The 24,344-nt window shown below is 44.9% G+C and overlaps 1 protein-coding gene across 1 annotated transcript in view; it reads left to right on the forward strand.

Moving 5' to 3' along the window:
* The first annotated feature begins 1,270 nt into the window (after positions 1-1,270).
* PRKCA (protein kinase C alpha) overlaps positions 1,271-24,344 on the forward strand; it is a 294,600-nt gene continuing 271,526 nt past the window's right edge. The window contains exons 1-2 of the mRNA XM_080677648.1: positions 1,271-1,755; positions 4,667-4,698. Of these exons, the coding sequence (XP_080533774.1) occupies positions 1,583-1,755; positions 4,667-4,698 (205 nt within the window). The 5' untranslated portion in view covers positions 1,271-1,582. The remainder of the gene's footprint in view (positions 1,756-4,666; positions 4,699-24,344) is intronic.

The following is a 24,344-nucleotide window of genomic DNA, read 5'->3' on the forward strand; positions in this document are numbered from 1 at the left end:
TTCAGCAAGTGATTAGTTGGTACATCCCAGTGCGTCTTTTGCATATGCATGCCAGCTATCCTTTCACAAGCACTTTTACTTGGTAATTTACTAATGTACTGGCTGCACTCCACACCTGCCATTACTGAAGTAATTAGCTTCGTATGCAAACAATTTCTAAATTAAAGTTCTGGACTTGTAAAATCAAGAAAGCCTGCTGATCAACGCTGTAACTGTGGTAGGCATCAAGTAAGGGGATGGATCAGAACAAGTCCTTTAGCTAACCCACGTGCAAACCAGAGGGCGATAGAAGGTGCCGGTGAAATATAGGACCACGACTGGAGACAAGTGAAAGGGTCAATATTCAATGATTTTGCTTTTATTAAATTTATTGGGGTGACTTTGGTTAATAAGATTATACAGGTTTCAAGTACACAATTCTGTGATACATGATCTGCTTATTGCATTGTGTGCACGCCACCCAAAGTCAAATCATCTTCAGTCCTCATATATTTGGTCCCCTTTACGCTTTACTACCCCTCATCTCCCTTCCCTCTGGTAACCACCATGCGTTTTGTGTCTATGAGATTCAGTTTTATATCCCACATGAGTGTAGAATCGCTCCCTTTCTCCTGCCATCCATATATAAACAGCGTGAAGGTGTGGGGGTAAAGGCATTTAAGGCACACACAATTAGAGTGGCTTTAGCCAGGCGAAACTTCAAATTGATACAAGCTGATAAAAGGGGCGGCTGCAGAGCGTAGGAAGCGGGGCAAGGGTGGGAGCAGATCCGACCAGGCGGGCGGCGCTGGCGGCCCATCCTGGGACCCAGGGCTCCTCTGGGCCTCGCACGGGCAGCGCAGGCCTCCGACCAGGAGAGGAGAAAAGAGGGGAGAGAGGAGCTGGAGGAAGCGAGTGGGGATGGGAGGAGGGAGACGGCAGCAGAGCGAGAGGAGCGGAAGCAGAGGTGGGAGGAGAGGCGGGCGGAGGAAGGGGAGGAAAAGGGAGGAAAAGAAAAAGGCGGCGGAGGAGAACGGGTGCGCCCCGCCCAGCGTCCGCCTACGCTCCCAAATCCGGGCAGGCTCTCCCCAGGCCACTGCTGCGGCCTCCGGTTTCTGGGCTATCGGAAAACGCGGAGGCTCCAAATGCCCAGGCAGGCGCGTCCTCGCCGTGGCGCTCAGCCGCCCCGCGCGCGCCCCCGCCCCGCGCGCGCCCCCGCCCCGCGCGCGCCCCCGCCCCGCGCGCGCCCCCGCCCCGCGCGCGCCCCCGCCCCGCGCGCGCCCTTGGCGTCGGGGCATGCGCGGTGGGCGGCGCCGCTCCGGGCCGCCTCTGCCGCTGAGAGTAGGAAGCGCGAGAGCCGGGCGCCCGGCTGTCAGTGAGCGTGGGGCCAGCCAGCGAGTGAGCGGCTCTGCTCCCGCTCCGCGCCGCTCCGCCCGACTCTCCCCGGTCGCCGCTGCTGCCGCTGCATCTCCTCACAGAGACCTCCACCGCCGGCCCGCGCCCCTCGCCCGGGGTCGCTCGCGCCCCGCTGCTCCGCCCCCGCCCACCCGGCCCTCCCGGGCTGCAGCTCCCCGGCGGAGGCAAGAGGTGGTTGGGGGGGACCATGGCTGACGTTTTCTCGGCCAACGACTCCACGACGCCTCTGGACGTGGCCAACCGCTTCGCCCGCAAAGGGGCGCTGAGGCAGAAGAACGTGCACGAGGTGAAGGACCACAAATTCATCGCCCGCTTCTTCAAGCAGCCCACCTTCTGCAGCCACTGCACCGACTTCATCTGGTAGGTGCGCTCGGGCGGGGCGCGCGGACCGCCCCCAGGACCCCTCTCGCGGCGCCCACGGCTGGGGGCCAGTCCCTCCCCAGTAGTCCGGGATCCTTTCGCCCCGGGGACCCTGCTCACTCCCCCCAGCCCGGGTTCCAGGAGTGTCCACTCCAGGGCTGACTCGCTCGGGGAACTTGGAGAGCCGGCGGGAGTCCGAACTCTCGCCTGGAAAGACACGCGCGCGCCCGGCCGCCCGGGCCACGGCCGCCCACGCGGGCAGGACTCTCGGGAAGTCATCGCCCGATCACACACCCCCTGCAGCCGCGGGGCTTGGGGGGGGGAGGCTGGCCGCGCGCGGTAGTGACAGGGATCCCTTCCACGAGTCTTAGTGGCCCCGAGTCTCCGGGCGCGCCCGCCTCCAGTGCGGGCGGCGGAGCAGCCGTCTGCCGGGTGTGAGTGAGCAAAGGGGAAAGTGAGAAGGAGAATCCAGAGGGCAGAGTTTCCCGGAGAACACGCCCGGGAGGAACCGCGGCGGCCGCGGCGACTGCGCCTCGCTGTCCAAGTTGGCGAGCCAGGCTGGGCGCACTCGGGGGTGTGTTATTTTATGTTTCCCAGCGGGCGTGGACTCCACTGGAACCTTGGGTCGCTGCCTACTGTAGCTTGTATCTACTGGGCACGGAAAGATTTTGACTTTGCTGGGTGAGCCCTAAGAGAGACGAGGCAACAAACTGTTGAAAGCTTGCAGTGGGGGAGGGAGGACTAAAACAGCAGGCGAAAGGCAGAAGGACAGAGGGAGTCATTTAAAATAGACCCTGTCAACACCAGATTAGACCCGTAACCCTGTCGATGAGGACAGAAGCCTTATTTAAGAAAAATACTGTAAGGGCTAAAGGTGTCAGAGTTCAGGTAATTTCCAGTGAACTCAGCTATTCTTAACTCGCGGTGGGGGAGGTGAGGGGTTTGGGAGGCGCTGGTAAATGCATGGGCTTTTTCAGGGGCCTCTGAACCCCTGTAAAACTAGGTGAAATTGTATGTGCTCTTTATTGGTGAGATAATTACAGCTTTCTTTAGACGATTCTCGAGAGATCGGTGACCTTTCCCCTCTCCCCCGCCCGCCTTAAAAAAAAAAAAAAAAGAAATTCAAAAGTTTAGAAAGCTGGAACGAAGGGGGAAATCCAGGTCCTGCAGTTTGAGGAGCTGTAGGTTTTTGTTGGTTTCCCCTCCTAGGTTGCCGGCCACCCTGCCTTTTCTATGGTTTGTGCATGGATAGCTTCCCAAGGTCCCCAAGTCAGAGCTGTGGCTGGGGTGCCTTAGTTCTGCCCTCCCATAGGAGCAGACCGAGAGCTGCGCCAGGTGACAGTGGCACGGAGTGCGCCCTGCCGCCAGCTGGCTGCGTGGCGTGTATCTCACCGGTGACCTGGGGAGCAGCATGGGTGGCTCTGTGTGAATCCATCACATGTGGGAAAAACATCTCCAAGGGTGAACCCCACAAATGCGGTGCTAAGGTGCTTCACTTTTCCTTTTCTTTTTAGACATCTGCTCAAAAGTACACTTTTACGAAAAGCACAGCCACCTCTATGAATGATTTCCATTGTGTAGTCAGCCTACGAAGCAATTGCTCTCAGAGGAGTAGGTAATTGGAGATAAGGCCATTTAAAATAAGTTCTTGGAGCATCAGGGGAAAGAGGATATTTAATGTGAAATCCCGTTAAAAGGGAACAGCTAGACTGCTGATGACTTGCAGGAGGTAGGTACGTTAGGAAAGGGTCTACACAACATACATACCCAGGCTAGCACAGGTTTTTCCACTACCCGTTGCCCTGAAGAATTAGCCCCTGGTGACCTGATGTGGGAGTCAGGTCACCAGGTCTAAGGTGAAGTGGAAAATAAAGGTCAGCCTCTGTTCTCCCTGCTGAGGAACCCCAGCAGTGTTTCTCCACTCAGCTGTAAAGCAGCCACTTGGAGGTTGCAGGATAATAATCACCAGGCTTGTCTAGCAGTGGTTTTCACTTTTCAGTGTTTCTCTGGGTCCTTGATTTGAGTTTTATTTAAATATTCAGGCACTGATAACTTAAAACTAAGTGTTTGGGTTTCAAGTATTTTTTTTTGTGTGTGGGGGGGTATGACTAAGTTAATTATAAAAATATGTGACGTGTTTTGTAAATGTAAAAAGCTATGTGAAACAGGGGATTAGGACTAAACACCTTCTGAAAAAAATTCAGTTCATCCTAGTTGGAACCCTGTTTGTAATTTAAGGCCCATGTCAAGGTTCTCCACTTGGGGAGTAAATCCTTTACAAGAACAACATAGCCTCCATAAGTGTTTCAAATGCTCTTGGTTCTTAGTAAAAATTAGATCATAATGTTAAATGCAGACAATAGGAATGCTTTGTAAGACCTGGCTCCTTTTAGCCAAAATTTAATAAGAGTGGTGCTGTTTGGTAATTTCTAGACAAATAATATTTTTAAACAAATTTATAACAAACAAAGAAACTACTTTTTAGCTGTCTTTAGGGAGAAAAAAATTTTTCAGTTGGTCTTTAGGGACTAAATTAAGGCACTTTGACGTTTTTTTGTTTTTTTTTCCCCTTCACCATAATGTCCTTTTATGTTATTTGAATATCGTGGCCAACTGCTTTGAATATACAATTATGAGCTTGTCTTGAAATTTGAGTGTTAATAACAGTGTAAAATTTTGGAAAGAATCTGGATACATCAAAATAGTTCAATGAGCCTTGAGACAGCAGAGATTTTTTCAAAGTTGAATTTACACAGTACTTTGAGCTATGTAGGCATGTTTCCCCAAGTAAATCATTGGGTTTTATGTATATTCCTTTAACTCTGTAGAATACTTTGTCACATAACTGGCTTAAATATGGCATCCAACACAAAATATGTTAAGATATTTTGTTCTTGTTTCTGTTTTTCAGGGGGTTTGGGAAACAAGGTTTCCAGTGCCAAGGTAAGCTACCATGTTTTCTTTTCTTTTCAAGTACAACGTGAAATTGGCATTCCAAACAGGAACTGTATTTTCAGTCTCCTTTTCTTTGTCATCTAAAAAAGTTATTTAGATATATTCAAAATATGAGGGCTGTAAATGTGGGCCTTAAATAAACATCATGCCGTATTGCCTAGTAATCTACATATAGAGCTGCCTTTTTCTCATTGAAAAAAAAAAAAAAACCACCAAAATCTTCCTGTAATTTTATCTTTCGCCAAGAATATTCTTGTCAGAAACTGCTGTCTTTGTGTGGGTGTTCAGAAAAAAAAAAAAAAAAAAAATGGAAATCGCTTTGTAATCGTGTGGCTATTCTTGTTCTTCATCCGTTTTTGTTCATCTCTTACCCATGCATTGAGTTGGACTCCTAATTTTAGGGCACACATTATACTAGGAAGTTGTTTGTTATTTGATTAGTGATTGTCATCTAGAACAAAGTTTGCAGGTTAATTTAAAGTTGGGTAGATGATTGGATCGTGACTGTGCTGTGACACATGGCACGTTTTTCCTTCAGCTTAAATCTGTGACAACATACGATACTGTCCATTACATCCAGAAAGAAATCTCTGATTTCACATGGGTAAAATATGTAACTTTTAATCTCTCCATTCTACTTGTTTATGCTTTTTTTTTTTTTAAAGCATTTTGTAGTTTGTGAAGGCACCCCAGGTTTTACTAGCCTACTTTCTGGCTCTCCTGCTCACTGTCTATATTATGTTTATTTAGTGCTGGTTACATTTCCCATCTGGGCATAGGTTTATTATTAGGGCAAGTGGAAAGTACATTCTAGGCTGGAAACTATTATCCTAACACTGTTTAATATTAAGTGCAAGAGAGAGAGAAGACTGTACTTTTTGCATCTTTACAGTTGTGCTAGTAAGTTGATTACATTTAAAACCTTCTGCAAATTTGTGAACTTGTTTTTTTCTATGCAGGGTAGGGCAAAAGTAGGTTTACAGTTGTAAATACACGAAACAGTTTATTCTTGTATTATTAATCATTGTATTTTCCATACAAACAACTGTAAACCTACTTTTGCCTCACCCTGTGCATTTTCTAAAGATTTTAGGTGTGGGTATTTTGTGATGTAATTAATGCTTAACCTTTCTTCACAATGTGCTTAAAATCCCTATCAAATAAATCATTTTGAGAGTTACATTAGGCAATCAAGGGATATTCCTTAAAAAAAAAAAAAAGAGAGAATATAGAGAAAGATGTTTTGCACCAGCATCTTTATAAAAGATGAAGGTGTAACTCTTTCCATTCCTCAAGTTGTGGACCTGAACGTGTGAGGCAGTGTTTGGGCCTACGCGTGAACATGACTTTAGGAAGCGTAAGGATGTAAACTTGTGACTGTGGGCTAAGGTGGTTCACACCTGGTATTTTTGGTAATGTGTTTGGGTGGGGGCCTATGGAAACGTGTAAGAAAAAATAGTTACTAAATTTTCTAAATAATAACTTGTAGAAAGTGGGTATGTTATTTTAAAAACTATGATGTTTTTCATATAAAGAACTCTGGGTCAAGTTGGTCCCTTTTAGACCTGCTCTTCAGAGCAAATTTTATTGGTAAAATCAAAGAATGGCTGCATTATTGGGCCACAGTGGGGAACCTGAGTTTTCTCCCCTCACAGAGGATCTGTTGAACTTTTGGTGACTTAGCAGATTCATAGTCTCAGCATAACTCCCTTTAACCCGAATTATGATAGTGATAGTAACAAAAATTGTGAACACTTCGTAAACATAAAATTGTATTCTTTTCTCCCTTTCCACCCTCAGTGATAACTTCTGTTTAAGACAACCATTCACTCACTCAATCACACATACTTAGTATTTTAAAAAGTGATCAAATTTTTAATCATTTTGCAACTTATTTTTTTCACTCAGCAGTATATGGTGGATACCCTTCCATGTCAATGCATCATTTCTATCTTACTCTGTGTAGTGATTGCATGTGCAGATATAATCAGATTTACTCACCCATATCTCTCTTGATGGGTATTTTAATTGTTTCTGAGTTCTTAACAGTACAAATATTGTTGTTGATAATATCCTTGGATACTTGTATAGGTATTTCTACCATAGATACATAGAAGTGTGTGTATATATTTAAAAATTAAAAAACACACCATGTTTTATTGATTTCAGAGAGAGAAAGGGAGAGGGAGAGAGGGATAGAACATCAGTGATGAGAGAGAATCATCAATGGGCTACCTCCTGCACACCTCCTACTGGGGATCAAGCCCACAACCCGAGCATGTGCGCTGGCCAGGAATTGAACCCGGTGACCTCTTGGGTGATGCACGGGTCAACATTCAACCACTGAGCCACACCAGCCGGGCATGGGAAGCACTTTTGAATCTTGAGCCTTTTCCTTGCTAAGATTATACCACACATTGTACTCTCCTTGTGTCTCTCCCTGAAACTCTGCATTTTTTAGGAGTTAAGGGTTAAAAATCAGCTTCCCTTCGCCTTTGCTGAGGACATTGTATTGTGAAGGCCTGCTTCGGGGTAGCCATTTCCATCAGCTCACCTGAGCAGGGTGGTGTTCTATATTCCTCCTCTAAGAATGAACTGTGATGTTCGAGGGAAGAGGAAGAATAAAGAATGAGTCCCCCCTTGGCCACACAAGCTGAGGAATTCCAGAAAATCAAGCCAGTTAAAGGGAGGGTGACCTTTAACAGAACGGGGATTGAGCTGGCAGCTTTTCAGAAAAGAATGTCTAGTTATTCTAATCAGAATGCAGGGTCTGAGTGCCAAGAAGTGCGGGCACCAAGTGCCAGGAGATAGGAATGGGCTGAGGTCCAAGTTGGGCAGAACATGAGGTTGATCCCTTTAACAGAGCATTTGTCCTTCCTATATATGGGGTTGGCCACCCCTGAACTCAAATAGGCCATTGGTTTTTAAAATTGATCCCAATATATTTTTTTTTCATTGTCAATTACGATTCACATTCAGTGTTTATTTGTTTCACGTGTACTGCCTAGTGGTTGGACATTTATGTAATTTACAAAGTGATTCTGGACCCACCCCACCCCGCTCCCCATAAGTCTGGTACCCCATACCCGATGTCAGGATTTTCCATCCTTCATCTTCAAAACGTGGGTCAGCCTCTTGGCACCGCACTTTTCATTGGTTACCCCAGATTTAAAGCTGTGCTCACCACAGAGGAACTCTCGGGGTTATCTATAGAGTGCCAAAAAGACAGGCCCATGGAAGAGTGGGTGTAATTTGAAAGTTTTACGCTGAGGTCAGATCAAAGCCTTGTTTCAGATTTGAAGATGAAATTGTCAATAATACCTAAAATATGGAAAACTGCAGTAGAGGTGGGCAGTTAAAATTGCTTTTCTCCCTGGCCCATGTGGCTAGGTTGGTTGGAGCATCATCTCATGCACCAAAAGGTTGCTCGTTCAATTCCCAGTCAGGGCATATGATCAGGTTTTGGGCTCAATACCCAGTAGAGGCCATACAGGAAGCAGCCAATGGATGTTGCACTCTCACATCAATGTTTCTCTCTTCCCCCCCTCCTTTCTTCTCCCTCTAAAATAAATAAATAAATAAATAATCTAAAAGAAACACAAAAAAAACTCTGCTTTTCTTTTCAGTAGTTCCCCGCCCCCCCCCCTCCCCCCAAACCCACAAAGATGCATTAATACTTGCTAGAAATGGGACACACGGACAAAACCAGTGTTGGGTATTTCCGTTTGGTGCTATATACTTGTCGTGAAATGATTTCTGATGCACGGCTTTCGGAATTATACTTAGTACATTAAGTGAAAGTGTTTTATTGTTTTATTCACACATCCCCTCCCATAAGCTGATGTAGCATATGAGTGCTTATTCTTCCTACGAGGCAGTAGAAACCTAATAAATATGTATTTTTGAGGATGAATCTGACATTCCAGTTTCCTTTTCTTTAATTTTTTGATGAAATAATTTACTGCCCTCTGAGTATTTCACCATCCGGGGATGCTGTTATTCAAATTTAAATTTTTAGGCACCTTAACCCTTAGCTTGCTCATTCGTTTTCCTGCTGAGGATTTTGATTTCAAAACAGCTCAGCTGCCGCCTTCTCCTCAGCGGGAGGTTCTGTCTCTACAATCCTTCTGCCTTGCTTTTTCAGTCTCATCTCAGGATGCTTCCTTCTCCCCATCCTCCCAGTCATTCTGAACACGTTGCTGTTTCCCAGAAAGGGTTTTCTTTCCCCAGTTCTTTCCCCACCCTCTGTTTGCCCCCCAAATGCCTGTTTCCCCAGGGAGTCTTGGCCCAGACCTTTTCCGTCCTCTGCCCTCCCTGTCTTAGGACCCTCACCTTGTGTCGCTTCCTGTCTGTTCCTCTGCCAGCCTGCGAGCAAAGGCTGAGGCTTAGTTCTGTCTCCAGTGTTGAATGCAGAGCCTGGCACTCGGTGGACTCTATGTAAATATTAGGAGAGATACGACAAGAATGCCCCTAACCGGGAGGATTACAGTGACTTCTGCCTGCCTATTTTTTAAAAATCTAGTTTATGATCCCAAGTTATGTCAACTAGGGGAGATCTTTAGGTGGCTTAAGAAAAAGTACTTCCCAAAGCGAAGCCTACTTATTCAAAACATGGAGCAGGAAACTTTACTTTGTACCTCTAACAAGTTATATGTAATGCTAAACTTACAAAATTAGTACCATAAGAGGAAACCACTTCACGTGCTGTCCTTCTATCTTTAGAGAGGTACCCAGCGTCAGAAATGAATCTTATTGTCACAAATAAAATGAGCATGTTGTGGGCGCAGCAGGAGGGGGGAAATGTCCTGGGGGGTGGGGGGATGAAAAGCAGCCCAATCCACGTGTCTGGTACAGCCACCGAAGTGTCCCGCTTTATGTCAAGATTGCTCATAGCTGAAACAGATGGCCATGCTCCAGAGGCAGTAGCTCAACATGACTGGTTCTGGTTTTCTTCAACAAGAAACGTACCCAAGACGTTTCTGGGCCTTCATGTGAGAGGAATAGACGAGGGCACAGTAGAGATGCCGGAGGAGGATGGTAATACCTGAATTGCAGCCACTTTAGAAGTTTCATCCGACCGGAAGGAAAGACAGAGTAGTATTAATTAGACGGTGCAATAAGCTGGGTCTTTAGGAGCTCTCACGTTGTATATAGTTCCGTTCCAAAAGCACCCCATTAAGCACGGCATAGTATCCCCTCCTTAGAAACGAGAGTGCGGAAGAATTTACCAGGCTGGCGGGTGGGGCGTGGGTTCAGATTCTAACTGTTCTGCAGAAAACATCTTTCAGAGCCAAGTGGAAATTTTTTGGGTACTTACGAAGCCTGGATTTATATTAGGAGAGGAAAGAATGATGGCGTTAAGGGAAACATGGAACATTTCTTGGTGACAGAGAATTAAGGCTTCCCTGTCCTCCACTGTCTGTCAGAATTTCCATGACACACCCTTTATTTGAGGTCTTGTTTTCTACCAAGCACTGAAACCTCATGGTAGACTCAAACCCGATCCGTGAACATCTCAGTATTGGAACAGTATTAACAGTCAAATCTAATTGAGATTACTGAAGCTACATTAAAAAAAAAAAGCCCTCTGTTAAATTATACAAAGTGGAAATGGTTTCTGGAAATAGATTTCTATATAAAAAAAAGGATGGAAGGGAATGATCTGATTAATTGTCAGCACAAGATAAGAATTATTTAAGAGGGAGTTCACAAAGTAAGATTAGCTTGAGGGCAGTTAATCTCTGGTGCTTTTACTGGCTATATATTTTATCCAATATCTCTAGTTTGGGCATTTGGGGAAATACCAGCTCCATCGATAGATAATATGCGGGTGACTCCAGTAGGCAGCTAGGAGATAAATAACAAGGGTAGAAATATAGGATGGGAAGGTGTGGCAGGTTTAGCTCCAACTTGGACAAAACTGTATGAGAACTGGGATAAGAGGAGAGTCCAGGTAACAGCTGAATCCTGAGAGCCAAATTCTGTTTTAGAGCTGCGCGAACTCCGTCAGCGTCAGTGATCCTGTGGGTGAGACCGTGAGTGTTCAGAGATATGGATAGTAGCTCATGGACAGCAGCGCACCAAGTCCGATGTAGATAATTTCCTGTACTTGAAACACGAGCAATCACCTGTGTACTTACTCCTAGACACCATGCTAAGCACAGAATGGTTTCAGAGAGGAGGAGAGGTAGAAACGTCAATGATGAGAAAGAATCATTGATGGGCTGCCTCCTGCACACCCCCTACTGGGGATCGAGCCCCCAACCTGGGCATGTGCCCTCACAGGGAATTGAACCGTGACCTCCTGGTTCACAGGTCGACACTCAACCACTGAGCCACACCAGCCGGGTATAAGCACTTTTCATTAACACATCTGATCCTCACGATTCTGAAATGGGTAAGCAGTGTTATTATCTCCATTTCACAGAGGAGGAAACAGTCACTGAGACACAGAGAAGTTTAGTAACTTGCCCAAGATCACCCAGTCAGAAAATGGCAGAGCTGGGATTCAAACCCAGGCAGGACGGGTCCAGGCTCCATGCTGGTAACCCACGTGCTCTCTCCACGGCCTCACAGGTCCCCTTGTGTCAGACTTAAAACTGCAGCACCAACTTGGTTGTGGAGCTGTGGAAGAATGAAGTAACATTCATTCAGCTCGGCAACACTTACGTGCTTACTACCTGTCGTAGGAGAGTATGCCAGACATGCGGACCTCCATTGTATCTGTTGTGCCAGACACTCGGGGGCATGGGACAGTCTGGTGTCAGGGATCGTAGAGCGGAACAGCCTCGATGAAACAGCTCATTGTTGTAGAAGTCTGAATGAAGTAGTGTTGAAGCATGCGAGGAGGAGGAAGGTGTTTTCTGAGCTCCTTAGGCGGTGGCTTTGAATTGGGCTCTGAAGGATGCATAGAATGCCCTCTGGAGAGATGTGGGAAGATGTTCTGCTGTGAGAAAAATAACTCAAGAAAAGGAGAGAGGGATGGAAGTGACTGGTACCTTCAGGGAGCCCTGTAGACCAGGAAGGAGGCCAGATCCTGAGATGTTAGTGCCGAGCCCCAAGCAGGAGAGTAGATTGGAGAAATGTATGTGGAGTATGTATTAGTTCTTCTACGCTGATACGTTATTTCCTTTTCTGTCTTTTTATGTATATGTCATGCTTTCTTTTCAGAAAAATGTTGCAATTACAGGAGATTAAAGCTCGTATCTCCATGAAAGATCTATAGTATTGAAGCTTGGAAAATAACTTCTTGTTTTACAAACTATGCTGCTTGGAGACTAACCCAGGGGTCTCTACTATGACCAAGCTGTTACTGTTGATCACAGCATCCTGTTGGAAATCCAGGGGTCTTAAAGCCTGGATATTATGAATGGGGAGAATAGCTACACTGAGTTATTCTAGGTATGTTCATATGCATTCATAAGGGAAATGGTAAAGAACTAAAACATTTACCTATTTAAAATCACCACTTTCTATTTGAAAAACTGCATCCTGACCCATTCCGTTTGCATTTCTGGTTCATTATTCCTTCCTTTTTTTCTGTGGGGCCAAACTCAGGAGAATGGTATAACCCTAATCAGAAACGTTTGCAAAGGATGGTGCAGGGGTGCTGCAGAGCGCCCCAGGTTGGATTCTCACCTGGATTTCAGACTTGGAGACTAAAAACTCACATAATAGCACTACCATGATGACATGTACTTGACGCTTTGCCCCCACTGCAGGGAGCTGGCATCACTGTGCTCGCCCTGCAGGCGCGGACGCTGGGCCCAGTGAAGTAGCGAGCCTGTGGTCATGCGGCTGTGAGACCAGGCCGATGTAGCATGTGTTTAATACAGTATGATTTGTGGTGCTGTTTGTTGTCATTGATAAAGCTCTCCTTGATTCAAGAAAGTTAGGCTCATGCTTGTAAAGGCTTTCATTTGGTAGCTTCCATTTGGATGTGTCTTGAACTGAAGTGGCAGTAAATGAGCTTACATTATTTTCCTGTTGAATGTATGCATGTCACTGCGTAACTATCCTAAAACGTGAACATGGGAGATAACTCATTTATTGCATCTTGATTCTTAACTATTTACAATGTAGAAAGTAGTTTAAATCATACTTATTTTTCTTGTATTCTAAACAAAAGGTGCTTTTAAAAATGCAGCTGTAATCATAAAAAGTTGTGCAAGGATGTTTACCGTTTCATAGGTGGATTATAAAATGCCATGTTGTGAGTCATTTGTCTAATAATAACTTGGAAATATTCTTTTGAGTAAATCTAATTCTTTCACATGCTGAGTGTTTTTGATCACTAAAGTGATTTTTGTCACTCTAGCTTCACATTAGTTACTTTGATCTGAGTGACTCATTAATGTGGAAAACTTCATCATTCTTCCGTTTTGATTTCATTTTCTCTCTATATCACACATGTGCCTTTAAAAATCAAATGATCATTCATTTTAAACGGTTCAAAAGGAGACCCGACTGATGTTTCTTTTTTTCTCTTTTCTCCTTTTTAGGTCCAAATTCAGGATTAGGGATAAGGGCTGAGGGATGCATTATCCTTATTTACCCCCCTCCTTTTTAAAAACAAAATATTTATTTAAAAATGTTTTTATTGGTTTTAGAGAGAGAGGAAGGGAGAGGGAGAAAGAGATAGAAACATTGATCGTCTGCCTCCTGCATGCCCCCTACTAGGGATTGAGCCCACAACCCCAGGCATAAGTCCTGACTAGGAATCCAGTTGGCAACCTCTTGGTTCATGGGTCGATACTCAACCACTGAGCCACACTGGCTGGGATATTTTTGGTGCTTAACCGCACCATAGCACCCGCTGGTAGTGAGCCAAGTCTGTGCCTATGTGGTACAAATTAACTTGCAAGATTGCATTTTATAAAGATGAATTATTGGGCGGGAGCTGGAATAGTTGGTATGCTTAAGACTTGCCTTGTGGTCTAAGAGGAATCTAATAAAATGCTGTGGAAACATAATTAAGATAAAAGGTAAAGTACTAGAGAGCATAGGATCACTCATGATCGAGGCTCTGGGCTGATGAAATTCTTCAGTCACTGTGATACTGAGAGGTATAATACTGAGGCTTGTCGTAACTTATTTTAAATTTAAAGCATAAACTTGGGTAAAAAAAAAAGCATTCATGATACTAAGTTTGATAGGCTCATGATCTGAGCAATCGGATGTTTTCCTGGATCATAAATCAGACCACTCCTTTAAAAAAATACTGTTGCATTGGAATAATGCTCTTCTGGATGGGTCAGCCTGTGGTCACTGTGGTTGCTGGGAGGCTTGTCACTATGAGTGTATATTGCTTCTCATTGTTGGGATTTTACTTACAAGGAGGATAATAGGAATGGAAGCCTATTCTGCAAGTCAGGGGGCTCATGCCTGGTCTTTTCTGGAGAGATGAGCTAGAAAATCAGAGCTTCAGAGACCTGGAAAGCGGGTTTACGTTCTAGACCAGGCATGTCAAACTCGCGGCCTGTGGGCCTCCTGCAGCCCCACAATGAATATTTTTGCGGCCCAGCCCATATAACGGTATGTAAGAAACGTTTTAGTAAAAATTTTGTAACTTAATTTTTACAATATCCTGTTATACATAATTATTAATAACAAACTACAACGTTCATTTGCTAATGACTGACTACTATAAACGTGTTGCATTCATTTCCCTTACGCGCCTTACATGCAGGCACACCATTTCTCTCCACTAATACCAGCAGTGAATATTTTAGCAGCCAATTGCCATGTCATTAGTCTTGGACTGACTTGTTTGATGTGCGTAAGAGGAAATATTTCGCTTTTGGAGAACAAGAAAAATAGGTTTATTTGCCTTATGCTTACTCATTTGTGCAGTTATTCAGTGTCTGGTAAGTTAATGTTCAAGAAAAAAATATTAATTTTTATTAAAATGTTCTATTTTATGTTAACGATTACTCATTTATTTCAGCCCTCTGTATTCAGCATGTCTCTATCAAAATAAACCTACATTTCTATGAAAATTGAAGCTTTTGTTTTCTTGCGACCCACATAAACGTAAACCTTGTGTATTTGGCCCATGTTAGCCTTTGTGTTTGACATGCGTGTTCTAGACTATTGGCGTCCAATAGCATTTTGTGAGATGATGGGAATGTTCTCTAATCTGCACTATCTAATACTAGTATGGCAGCCACTAGCACTATCTGGCTATTCACTTTAAATGTGAAACCGAATTTTTGTGTTTTGTTTTTTTTTTAAGTAAAGTTTAAAGTTCAGTGGCCACACATGGCAAGTGGCTACACATGGAGTTCAACTTTAGAGCATCCTTAGGGAGTAAAATGGGGTCATGCTTTCCTTGTAAAATAAAATGGATACCTAAAATCACACACAAAATGCATGGTTTAATGAATTATTTTAAAGCGAACATCCCTGTAACCACGCCTCGGATGGAGGAGTAGAACTGGGCCAAGGCCTCTGTCTGCCTTGTCTCTTCCTCCAAAGCGAATGTGATGATTTTTAGATTCATCAGTTCTGTGCAATTTCTTTTAGTTTCATCATCCAAGTGGCTATGCATAGACACTATTAATCTTGTACATTTAAAAATAATTGGAAGTGTCCTGGAATCTTGCAATCTACAGCTTCATCCTCCATCCCTTCTTTTCCTTATTACCTGTCTGGGAGAGGACCTGTAGAGCTTCCCTGTAGAGCTTCCCGCGGTATTTTGCTGATGGCACACGCCGGGCACCAGATTCCAAATTGGCAGCTGGGTCTTGAGGTTTGACGAATTGGTCTTAGGTTCTGTCTGGGTCAGTTAGTTTTTGTGTGTGTGTGTGTTTTTTAAATATATCTTTATTGATTTCAGAGAGGAAGGGAGAAGGAAGAGAGAAATAGAAACATCAATGATGAGAGAGAATCATTGATCAGCTGCCTCCTGCTGGGGATCGAGCCTGCAACCCAGGCATGTGCTCTTGACTGGAATCGAACCCGGGACCTTTCAGTCCGCAGGCCGACGCTCTGTGCACTGAGCCAAACTGTCTAGGGCTGGGTCAGATAGTTTTTGAGATGCCTTTATAACTTCACATACTTGTTGGTTACATGTATGTCAGTGTGGAAGGAACACTAATGGAGTGTTTTCCATCAATTGAAGTATCCCATTGAGAACAGTTGACCTGGTTAAATTGGTTTATGCTAAATTTTTCAGTATACAGTCTGCAACATGGAAACTTCTGTGTATTATTTGTGGAAAACGAGGTTGTCAGAGGTCTTTCTAAATGTATGGTGTTCATAATACCTGTGTACATTTTAGTTTTTAGTAAGTACTTCTGTGAGCAAGAGGGGTGTGTGTGGGTGTGGGTGTGGGTGTGTGTCTGCCTGTTGGGGGTGGTGGAAAGAATTGCTAATTGAGTTGTAATATAGTCACTTGCTTGTCTAAAGCTCGACCACATGGCTGTACATACCCTCTTCTTTTGTTCTTGGTCTTTTAATTTCCAACACAAGACCCACTTGGGCTTCAGTTATTTTTGTGCACTAGAAAGAATATCTAGGGGCAAAGAGAAGAAGCATGTGAAAAGTGAACTGCAGTGTTCTTATTTGAAGAAGCAGATGGGTAAACAACTCTGGACCCTCTGTGTACAGAACCTTACAAAAGTTAATGATGTGGAGGAGGAGAGGTTTCTTAAGAATTAGAGGGCCGGTTCACTCTCATTGGGGAGTTTAAAATATAACTCGATAAGTATGACTAAGGCACTCAAGAGTTCTTTTATTTAAAAATATCAGCCTGCATAAGTGTAAGTGTGAAAAAAAAGTCAAAAGAGACCTTTCTGTGTGGCAAATAAGCACTAGACTGGAAGTGAGCTAACCTGGCTTTGAATCCAGGTTAGGCCTCTGTCCACGTTGTCACGGGGGAGCTGGGCTCTGGTAAGGGTAGCAAACGTGACATTCTTGCCAGTTGCTATGGCAGACAACACTAATTAACATGGTCCTTTTTCAGCTTCAGAGTCCTTCTTAACTCAGTGCTCCAGGTAGCCACTGCACATCACTTGACTGGAATTGACACGGAAGACCAAGTCTGCTTGTCTTCCCTGGTTTCCAGGATCCCTGCTAGCTTTTGTTCTCCCGAGGACGGACGTACTTGGAAGTGCTCAATCTCCTTGCTACTCAGTGTTTATACATTTCTCCCTCTCCTTTTACTTCTTCCACAGAAAAACAATCTATGGTACTGAAATTCTTTTTCTCTTAAAAATATCATGAAATATTGAAACTTTCATGCAAAACAAACTATCAGTTGCTGGGAATTGGCCGTAAGCCAGTAATGGAGTGGGTTTAGGATGAAAAAAACAAAAACGAAACACACAAACGCTGTTCATGCCTTGATGTTGTTTTTCTTTTTGAGTAGCATGTAAAATGTTCGAGTTTTCTGACTTCTGCTGGGTCCAAGCCGATGTTTTTTACTCTCCAATTTATGTGAATTCCTTATAGTCGAAATCCAGTATTTGAGCCATGTTTTGGTTTTGTGGTGTTTTACAGAGCTCTGTGACCCAAGTAATCACTCCTGCAGCCCTTCCCCCTCCCCCTTTTTTTCCTAATCTGGAGAGGAAATAAAAAACTAGGAGTTGAGCTTTGTGTTTGATCTTGTAGGAACCATAATGAAGGCTGAAATAATGGTACCCTAAGCCCAGCGATGGCTGATGATAGCAGAGTACAGATTGCTCTATTCAGAAATGCACAGGAGAGGAAATTATGTTAGAAGCAGCCAGCCAGGATGCAATGTTCCTCAAACTGTTTGGGAACAGAGTTAAGGGAGAGGAGAGAAGCTCTGAAGGGTGGGTAGCTATGATTCTTTTTTCTTCTTTGAAAGCTTGCTTACAATCCTTTGAGCTAGATAGAGCCCAGGATTACTTGGAGTGTATATACTGTAAGCTTTTGCATGCACAAATCCTAGGTGTGAAAATTTGACCTTTAAAATAATTTTCATTACTGTCTCCCATCCTTCTCCTCCTTTCTCCCTTTTTTTAAAAAGCTGGCCATTTGTGTGAACTTTTAGGTTTTATGGTTGATGTTGAGGCCCTAAGACCTGCCTGTTTGGCTGGCTACCCTCCATCTACCTGTAATTATATATTCAGTGCATATTACCTACCAGGCATTGTGTTCGTTGCTGGGGATAATAATAGTACCTAATGCTTAATTGGATATGTCCTTTGCGTATGGTTCAGTGTTAAGCACTTTGCATATATGTCCTATTTACTCTTCACAACCAAATGAACACAGGTTATTTTATGGATGAGGCTCAGAGGTTGTTGCATGAACCATACAACTAAGGGTCTGGGTTAGGTTAGTATTGGAATATAGATCTTGATTATTGATTCATTTTGTTGGTTTTTGGGGGTAATTTCATCTGAAACATGGTTTTGAAAGGTAAATTCTTCATGGATTTGTATATTTTTAAAAGCAATTTCCCCCTTTTGACAGCTAGGGTCCACATGTTGTCTTCCCTCCCTGGCAGCCCCCCAACACCCATCACACACAATAAAATGTAGGAACTCTGTCTGCAAGAACACGCTCTTTAATTTCCTGGTTTATATGTTACTGGTATATGGGGATGTTATAAAACAAGTGCAGTCAAGCCGCACAAACATTAAATCTGGGAGGTTTCAGAGACACATGGAATGGGTTTATAATTTAATAAAAAGATTAATTCAGCCCCAACAGCTTACTTGCTGGGAGTGTTCTCTTTTCTGCCCTTACCCGAGGTGGGGAGACACGTGGTAACTGTGTGTGTGCTGTGTGCCTACTCTGTCCATCCTTTTGAAATGCTGAGATCAATTATGTTGAGCTTATCCAGAGTCAGGAAGGAGTCTGGTCATCACAAACTCGGCTTCTCTTCGAGTTCGCTGTGTGTACTTACCTGTGTTCATGGTGTGGGCTTCTATTTAGAGAGGCCCCTACTTTATCAGCATTTGTGAATTCTTGATATTTTAAAGTTTGGTAAAGGGGAGATCTGCCAAAAGTGATATCAGGTGGTACCATCGTTTCCCATTTGATAATCAGTTTATTTAAAAATAATTTTATTTAAAACATTTTGTGTCATCTTCCACTTTCATAACCCCCAAATAGTTTAAATCAGCTTGGTAAACTTCTGTCCTTCTTCATCTATAGCACTTAATTCTTTTTGTTTTTAAATAATAATTATTTTTAATGTGCTTTTTTTTTTAATTGATTTTAGAGAGAGAGGAAGGGGGAGAGAGAGAGGTAGAAACATCTTTCCTGCATGCCCCCTACTGGAGATCAGGCCAGAATCCTGGACATACTAGTATACCCCGACCAGAATCAAATCGGCGACCTATTGATGCACGGGACAGCACTCACCCAACTGAGCCACACCAGCCAGGGCCTTAATTCTTTTTTTTTTTTTTAATATTCCTATAACTAATATAATCTTTTAATTTTTTTATTTTAATTTTAATATTTTATTGATATTTTACAGAGAGGAAGAGAGAGTGATAGAGAGCTAGAAACATCGATGAGAGAGAAACATCGATCAGCTGCCTCCTGCACACCTCCCACTGGGGATGTGCCCGCAACCAAGGTACATGCCCTTGACCGGAATCGAACCCGGGACCCTTCAGTCCGCAGGCCGACGCTCTATCCACTGAGCCAAACCAGTTACGGCAAGGGCCTTAATTCTTTAGTTCAATCTATTCTTTCGGCTCTATCTTTATATCTTTTTATTTCTCATTAATTTGAAATTTGAAGTAATCTTTTACTTAGCTTTTATTTGAACATTAAAGAGAATTTTAAAAAATGAGGTCTAAAATTTTATATGGCTATTAAAATATATCTACACTAATAAAAGAGAAAGATGCAAATTGACCATATCTCTGTGATGCCCACCAGCCAATCAGGAGTGAGTATGCAAATTAATCCAACAAAGATGGTGGGTTAATTTGCATATGCAGGTGCTGAGTGGCCGGGGATGGGGCGTTCTGCACCGCCCTAGCTGCTCCGGGCCTCTGGGCAGCATGGGAAGGTGGAAAGGCGGCTCTGGGCCGGAGCGAAGGTGGTGCTGGCAGCCAGGGGAAGGAAGGCCATTCTTGCACGAATCTTTGTGCATCGGGCTTCTAGTGTGTATATATATATATAATAAGGAGATAATATGCTAATTAGACCAGATGGCAGAACAACCTTCCGGAACGACCTTCCGGAACGACCAGTGGGTGGGGGGTGAGGCCGCAGGGCTGCGAGGGCTGAGCCCCTTGCATGAATTTTGTGTATCAGGCCTCTAGTATCCTATCTAATAAAGAGGGAACATGCTAATTGACCATCACTCCATCACAAATATGGCTGCACCCATAGCTGAGGCCAAGTTCCCATAAGGAGCCTTAACAAGCAATCAGCAGGGACCCGTGGGGCTTGACAAGGGACCTCAAGGTGCGCTTCCCGTCTTGGTGCTGGGCTAGGGGACCTCAGGCTGCTCCCCCCACCCCAGCGCCAGGCTGGGGGACCTCAGGCCGCGCCCTCCACCAGGTGGGGCTTGACAGGGGACTTCAGGCCACGCCCCTCCACACCAGCACCAGGCCGGGGGACCTTAGACCGCATCCCCTGCCCGGCAGGGCTTGACAGGGGACCTCAAGGCACACCCCCCCGGCCCGGTCTGGGCTGGAGGACCTCAGGCCATGGCCCCCATCCTGGCGCCGGGCCAGGGGACCTGAGGCTACGTCCCCTGCCTGGCGGGGCTTGACAAGGGTGGGACTGGCTGGGTCTGGATCTAGCCCAATGGGGAGGAGGGCTGGCCAGGTCTGGGTCTCACGCAATTTTGAGGCGCATGTGGTGGGCAGGGACTTGACTCTGGGTCCCGTGGTGCCCCAGACTCTGACAGGAGGAAGGTTTTCATATACATTTTACTAATTTTCTTTCATCTTGGACACTTCTATTATAGAGAAAGGGCAAATAGCAATATTAAATTATTTCCTCTAATTAATCCCCTTTAATGTGCACGAATTTTGTGCACTAGGCCACTAATATATGTGTGTGTGTGTGTGTGTGTGTGTGTGTGTGTGTGTGTATATATATATATATATATATATATATATATATATATATATATATATAAAACTAGAGGCCCGGTGCACGAAATTTGTGCACAGGTAGAGTCCCTAGGCCTGGTCGGTGGTCAGGGCCGATCTGTGGGGGGCAACCGGAGGGGCAATTGGGGGGTCCCTGCTGGCACCCACCTTGGTCAGCCTGGCACCACCCACTTGTTGGCCCCACCCCATCCCCCACCACCGCTGGTCACCTCCCTCTGCAGGGCAACTGGTGGGGCGATCGAGGTCCCCTGCTGGCACCCACCTTGGCTGGCTTGGGGCCTGTGGGCTGGGGGCAGCTCCTGCATTGAGCATCTGCCCCCTGGTGGTCAGTGTGGTCGTTCCACCAGTCGTTCCACCATTCAGTCGATTTGCATATTAGGTTTTTATTATATAGGATAGCTATATCTGCCAGGACTGGTGTCTAGTGCTAGAGCTATAAATAAGCCAAACTGAGACTGTTTATGCCATAATCCCTCCAGTAATGGACCCAGCCACTGATCCAGTAATCATGTGGACCAGCAGTGATAGGCCGGCTGCTTATGGAATTGGAAAAGGAAGGGCCTCAGGTCTCTGGCTGTGGGTAACAAGGAGGCCTAACTTAGGCTGGGGGTCAGGGAAATCTCACCTAAGGAAGCAACATCGGAATGAGCTCTGAAGGATGAGTAGTTATCTAGGTGAAGAAGAGGAAAAGCCTCTGGGCAAGGCAGCCTGCAGGGACGAAGGACAAAGGCTGTGTGACCTAGGAAGGGACGCAACCCTGTTCCCGGGTGAGGAGAGCAAGGCGAGCAAGGGCTGGAGAGGAAGGCAGGGGCCCCCTTGCAGGCCTTAGCCCATGGTGAAGATTCTTCTTTTATCCATGGAAATCCATGGAAAGGCTTTAAGGAAGGAGGTAGCCTGATCAGGATTTCCTTGGAAGGGATCATCCCTGCTGGTACAGGGAGAACTAATTAGAAGTGGGCAGGAGTGCCTGGGGCAGCCTACTGGGAGTCTGGTCCTCATTCTAGTGAGAGATTTCGTGCCTGAAACTTAGAGGGGTGGTGGAGGAGAGATGTTGACAAATCCAGGAGTTATTGATGAAGTGAAAGCAGCTGGAGATGGTGAGAAATTGGATGTGGAAGGGGAGGGGCAGGTCAGAGAGCAGGAGGGTGGAGCCCTTCACTGTTGGGTAGCAAGCTAGAGGAAGGATGACTAGGTTTTGGGAAAGAGCACTTGGCTTTGAACCTGTTGAGTGAGGTGACTGAGGTCTCTAGAGTGGGGAACGGGGACTGCCGGCTGGATTTGGCACTGGATGTAAGAGGGGTGGGTTGTCTGAGAGGCATCTGCTCATGGTTGGGATTGAATGACTGGTAAGGATCAGCGTGCCTGGGAGAGGGCACGGGGTAAAAGGATGATAGGGTCTGTGCCCTCATGTCGTGCAAAACCCTGACATTCATTGGCTGTGTGGGTAAGAATGAGCCTACATAAGAGAGGGGTGGGGGTGGGGTCAACGAGGCAGGCACCAAACCAGGGGCTGTGGTGGCGGAAAGCAGAGGGAAGAGGCAGACCTGTTGCTATAGGCAGGGGAAGTTTCCGGATAGGAGCTGTGTTCATGGGTTGATGGGTTGGAGCTTTATTGTCATGGGGCAAAGAGGAAGGGAAATGGGGACAATAACTCGCTGAGCAATAATGCTCCGGACAGTGTGAAGACTGTTCAATTAAATGCATCCGGCTGTTTGTTGGGGTAGTTCTAGCTTCCCAAGCATTGCTGTTAAGTAAGGTTCTGGCTTCCTGGAAATGTCCGTCTCTATCAACCAGTCAGGGTGAAAATCCTTACCCTGCTTTCATTCTTCAGAAAGGGATAAAACTGAGTTATTTTTAATTGTTAAATTTCTGTGCATTCAACACCCAGTTTGTTTGTTTTGTTAATCCTCACCAGAGGATATTCCCCCATTGATTTTTAGAGAGTAGAAGGGAGGGGAGAGAAACACCGATATGAGAGAGACTCAGTGACTGGTTGCCTCCCACCTGGGGTCTGGGATCCAACCAAGGCACGTGCCCTGGACCAGAATCAAACCCGCAGGTGAGCCTTCAGTCCTCAGTCCGACGCGCTATCCATTGAACCAAACCGGCCAGGGCTACATCCAGTTTTTATTGAGCTGATCTCATTGGACTTTCTCTCTGCTTGTCTCTTGGGTATTAATACAGAAGGAAATAGCTGGGAAGATAAGCTGTTCTCAGATCATTAATTTGGATGTGACTCAGGGAGGCATCAACCCCAACCATTGCCCCTTGCCTGTGTTTACTCAGCCAGGACATTTGTATGCATCAGTAGGAGGACTGCTGAATTATTTTTTTAGTCACACAGCTGTAATACCTACTCATCGTATCAGAAAAGATAAAACGGATCAGTAGGCAAGCAAACATTTGTCAGTGTTTGGAAGAGATTTTATTAAGCTCGAATATTCTATTAGAGACTCAGCTCCATTTTCAAGTATTTTGTTAAAAGGGTCTCAGGGAGATTGCAGGAAAAGGGGTATTTGGAGGTTCATGCGCTCAGACATTAGCTAGATTACAGAATTTTATGTATAAGTTAAGATGGACTTTAAAACAGCAACAGGGGAAACAATTTTGGACTCATCTGTGTGTGGGGCTGAGGCTGGTAGTGGTAGGATTAATGAACCCCAGCTGTGGGGGTCCTGGGAGGAATGAAGAAGGCAGATGGCTGCTTGTACATTCCTCTACTCTCAGATAGATTGTTTATTTCTATTCTTTCTTCCTCAGAATTTTGTCTGTGTTAGTAACTGTTCCATATTTTGAATCCCTGGGGCCACTCCATGAGTTAACAAGGGGGCACGTTTAAGGTGTTGATAAGGGCAGCCCAGGTTCCGTTGCACCTCGGCCCTTCGGTGAGTGGGCCGACACTCTAACCATTGAGCAGCACCAGCCAGGGTGGTCTGAACCTTTTTAAGACCCTGGATCCTTATCATCATATTGCCTTCAGAAGGGTTATTAAATTCCGTTTCAACCAAGTGCTCATTTCATCTTATCTTTTCAGACACTATATATTATCATGAAAAGCAAATTGCCTATTAAGCCAAACAATGGCTTGTCATCATTGTTTTCACTGGCATCCATTTTCTTACTGGTGACTTCAAGTAGATTTCTCACTTTCATTAATAGTGCCTGAAATCCAGGGAGTGCTTCATTCATTGAATGAATGTGAGTCCCTACTAGGTGCCAAGCCCTTTCTTAGGGCATAATATCAAACTGGACATACTATCAAACAAGATTTAGGCACATTACAGTTTTCTTTCCCTGCTTACAGTGTAGCGGACGCGGCACTGAAACCATTATAATAAAGTTGAAAGGTGCTATCAAATGGGAAGCAAGCCTGACATGGAAACAAATATTACTGGCTCTTCACCCAGTTGCAAGAGGCAGTCTCCTCTGTAACTGAAGGGTGAATAGGAGGTGTCCAGGGGGTGAAATGGAGCCCAGAGGAGAAGAAATGTCTCCAAAGAAGGTGCAACTCAAACTGACCATATATATCTATTTATATATTGATATCTATTTATAGATTTTTTTAATATAGAGATT

This window comes from Plecotus auritus (assembly GCF_963455305.1).
Source record: "Plecotus auritus genome assembly, chromosome: 7".
In the NCBI taxonomy this organism is placed as follows: domain Eukaryota; kingdom Metazoa; phylum Chordata; class Mammalia; order Chiroptera; family Vespertilionidae; genus Plecotus; species Plecotus auritus.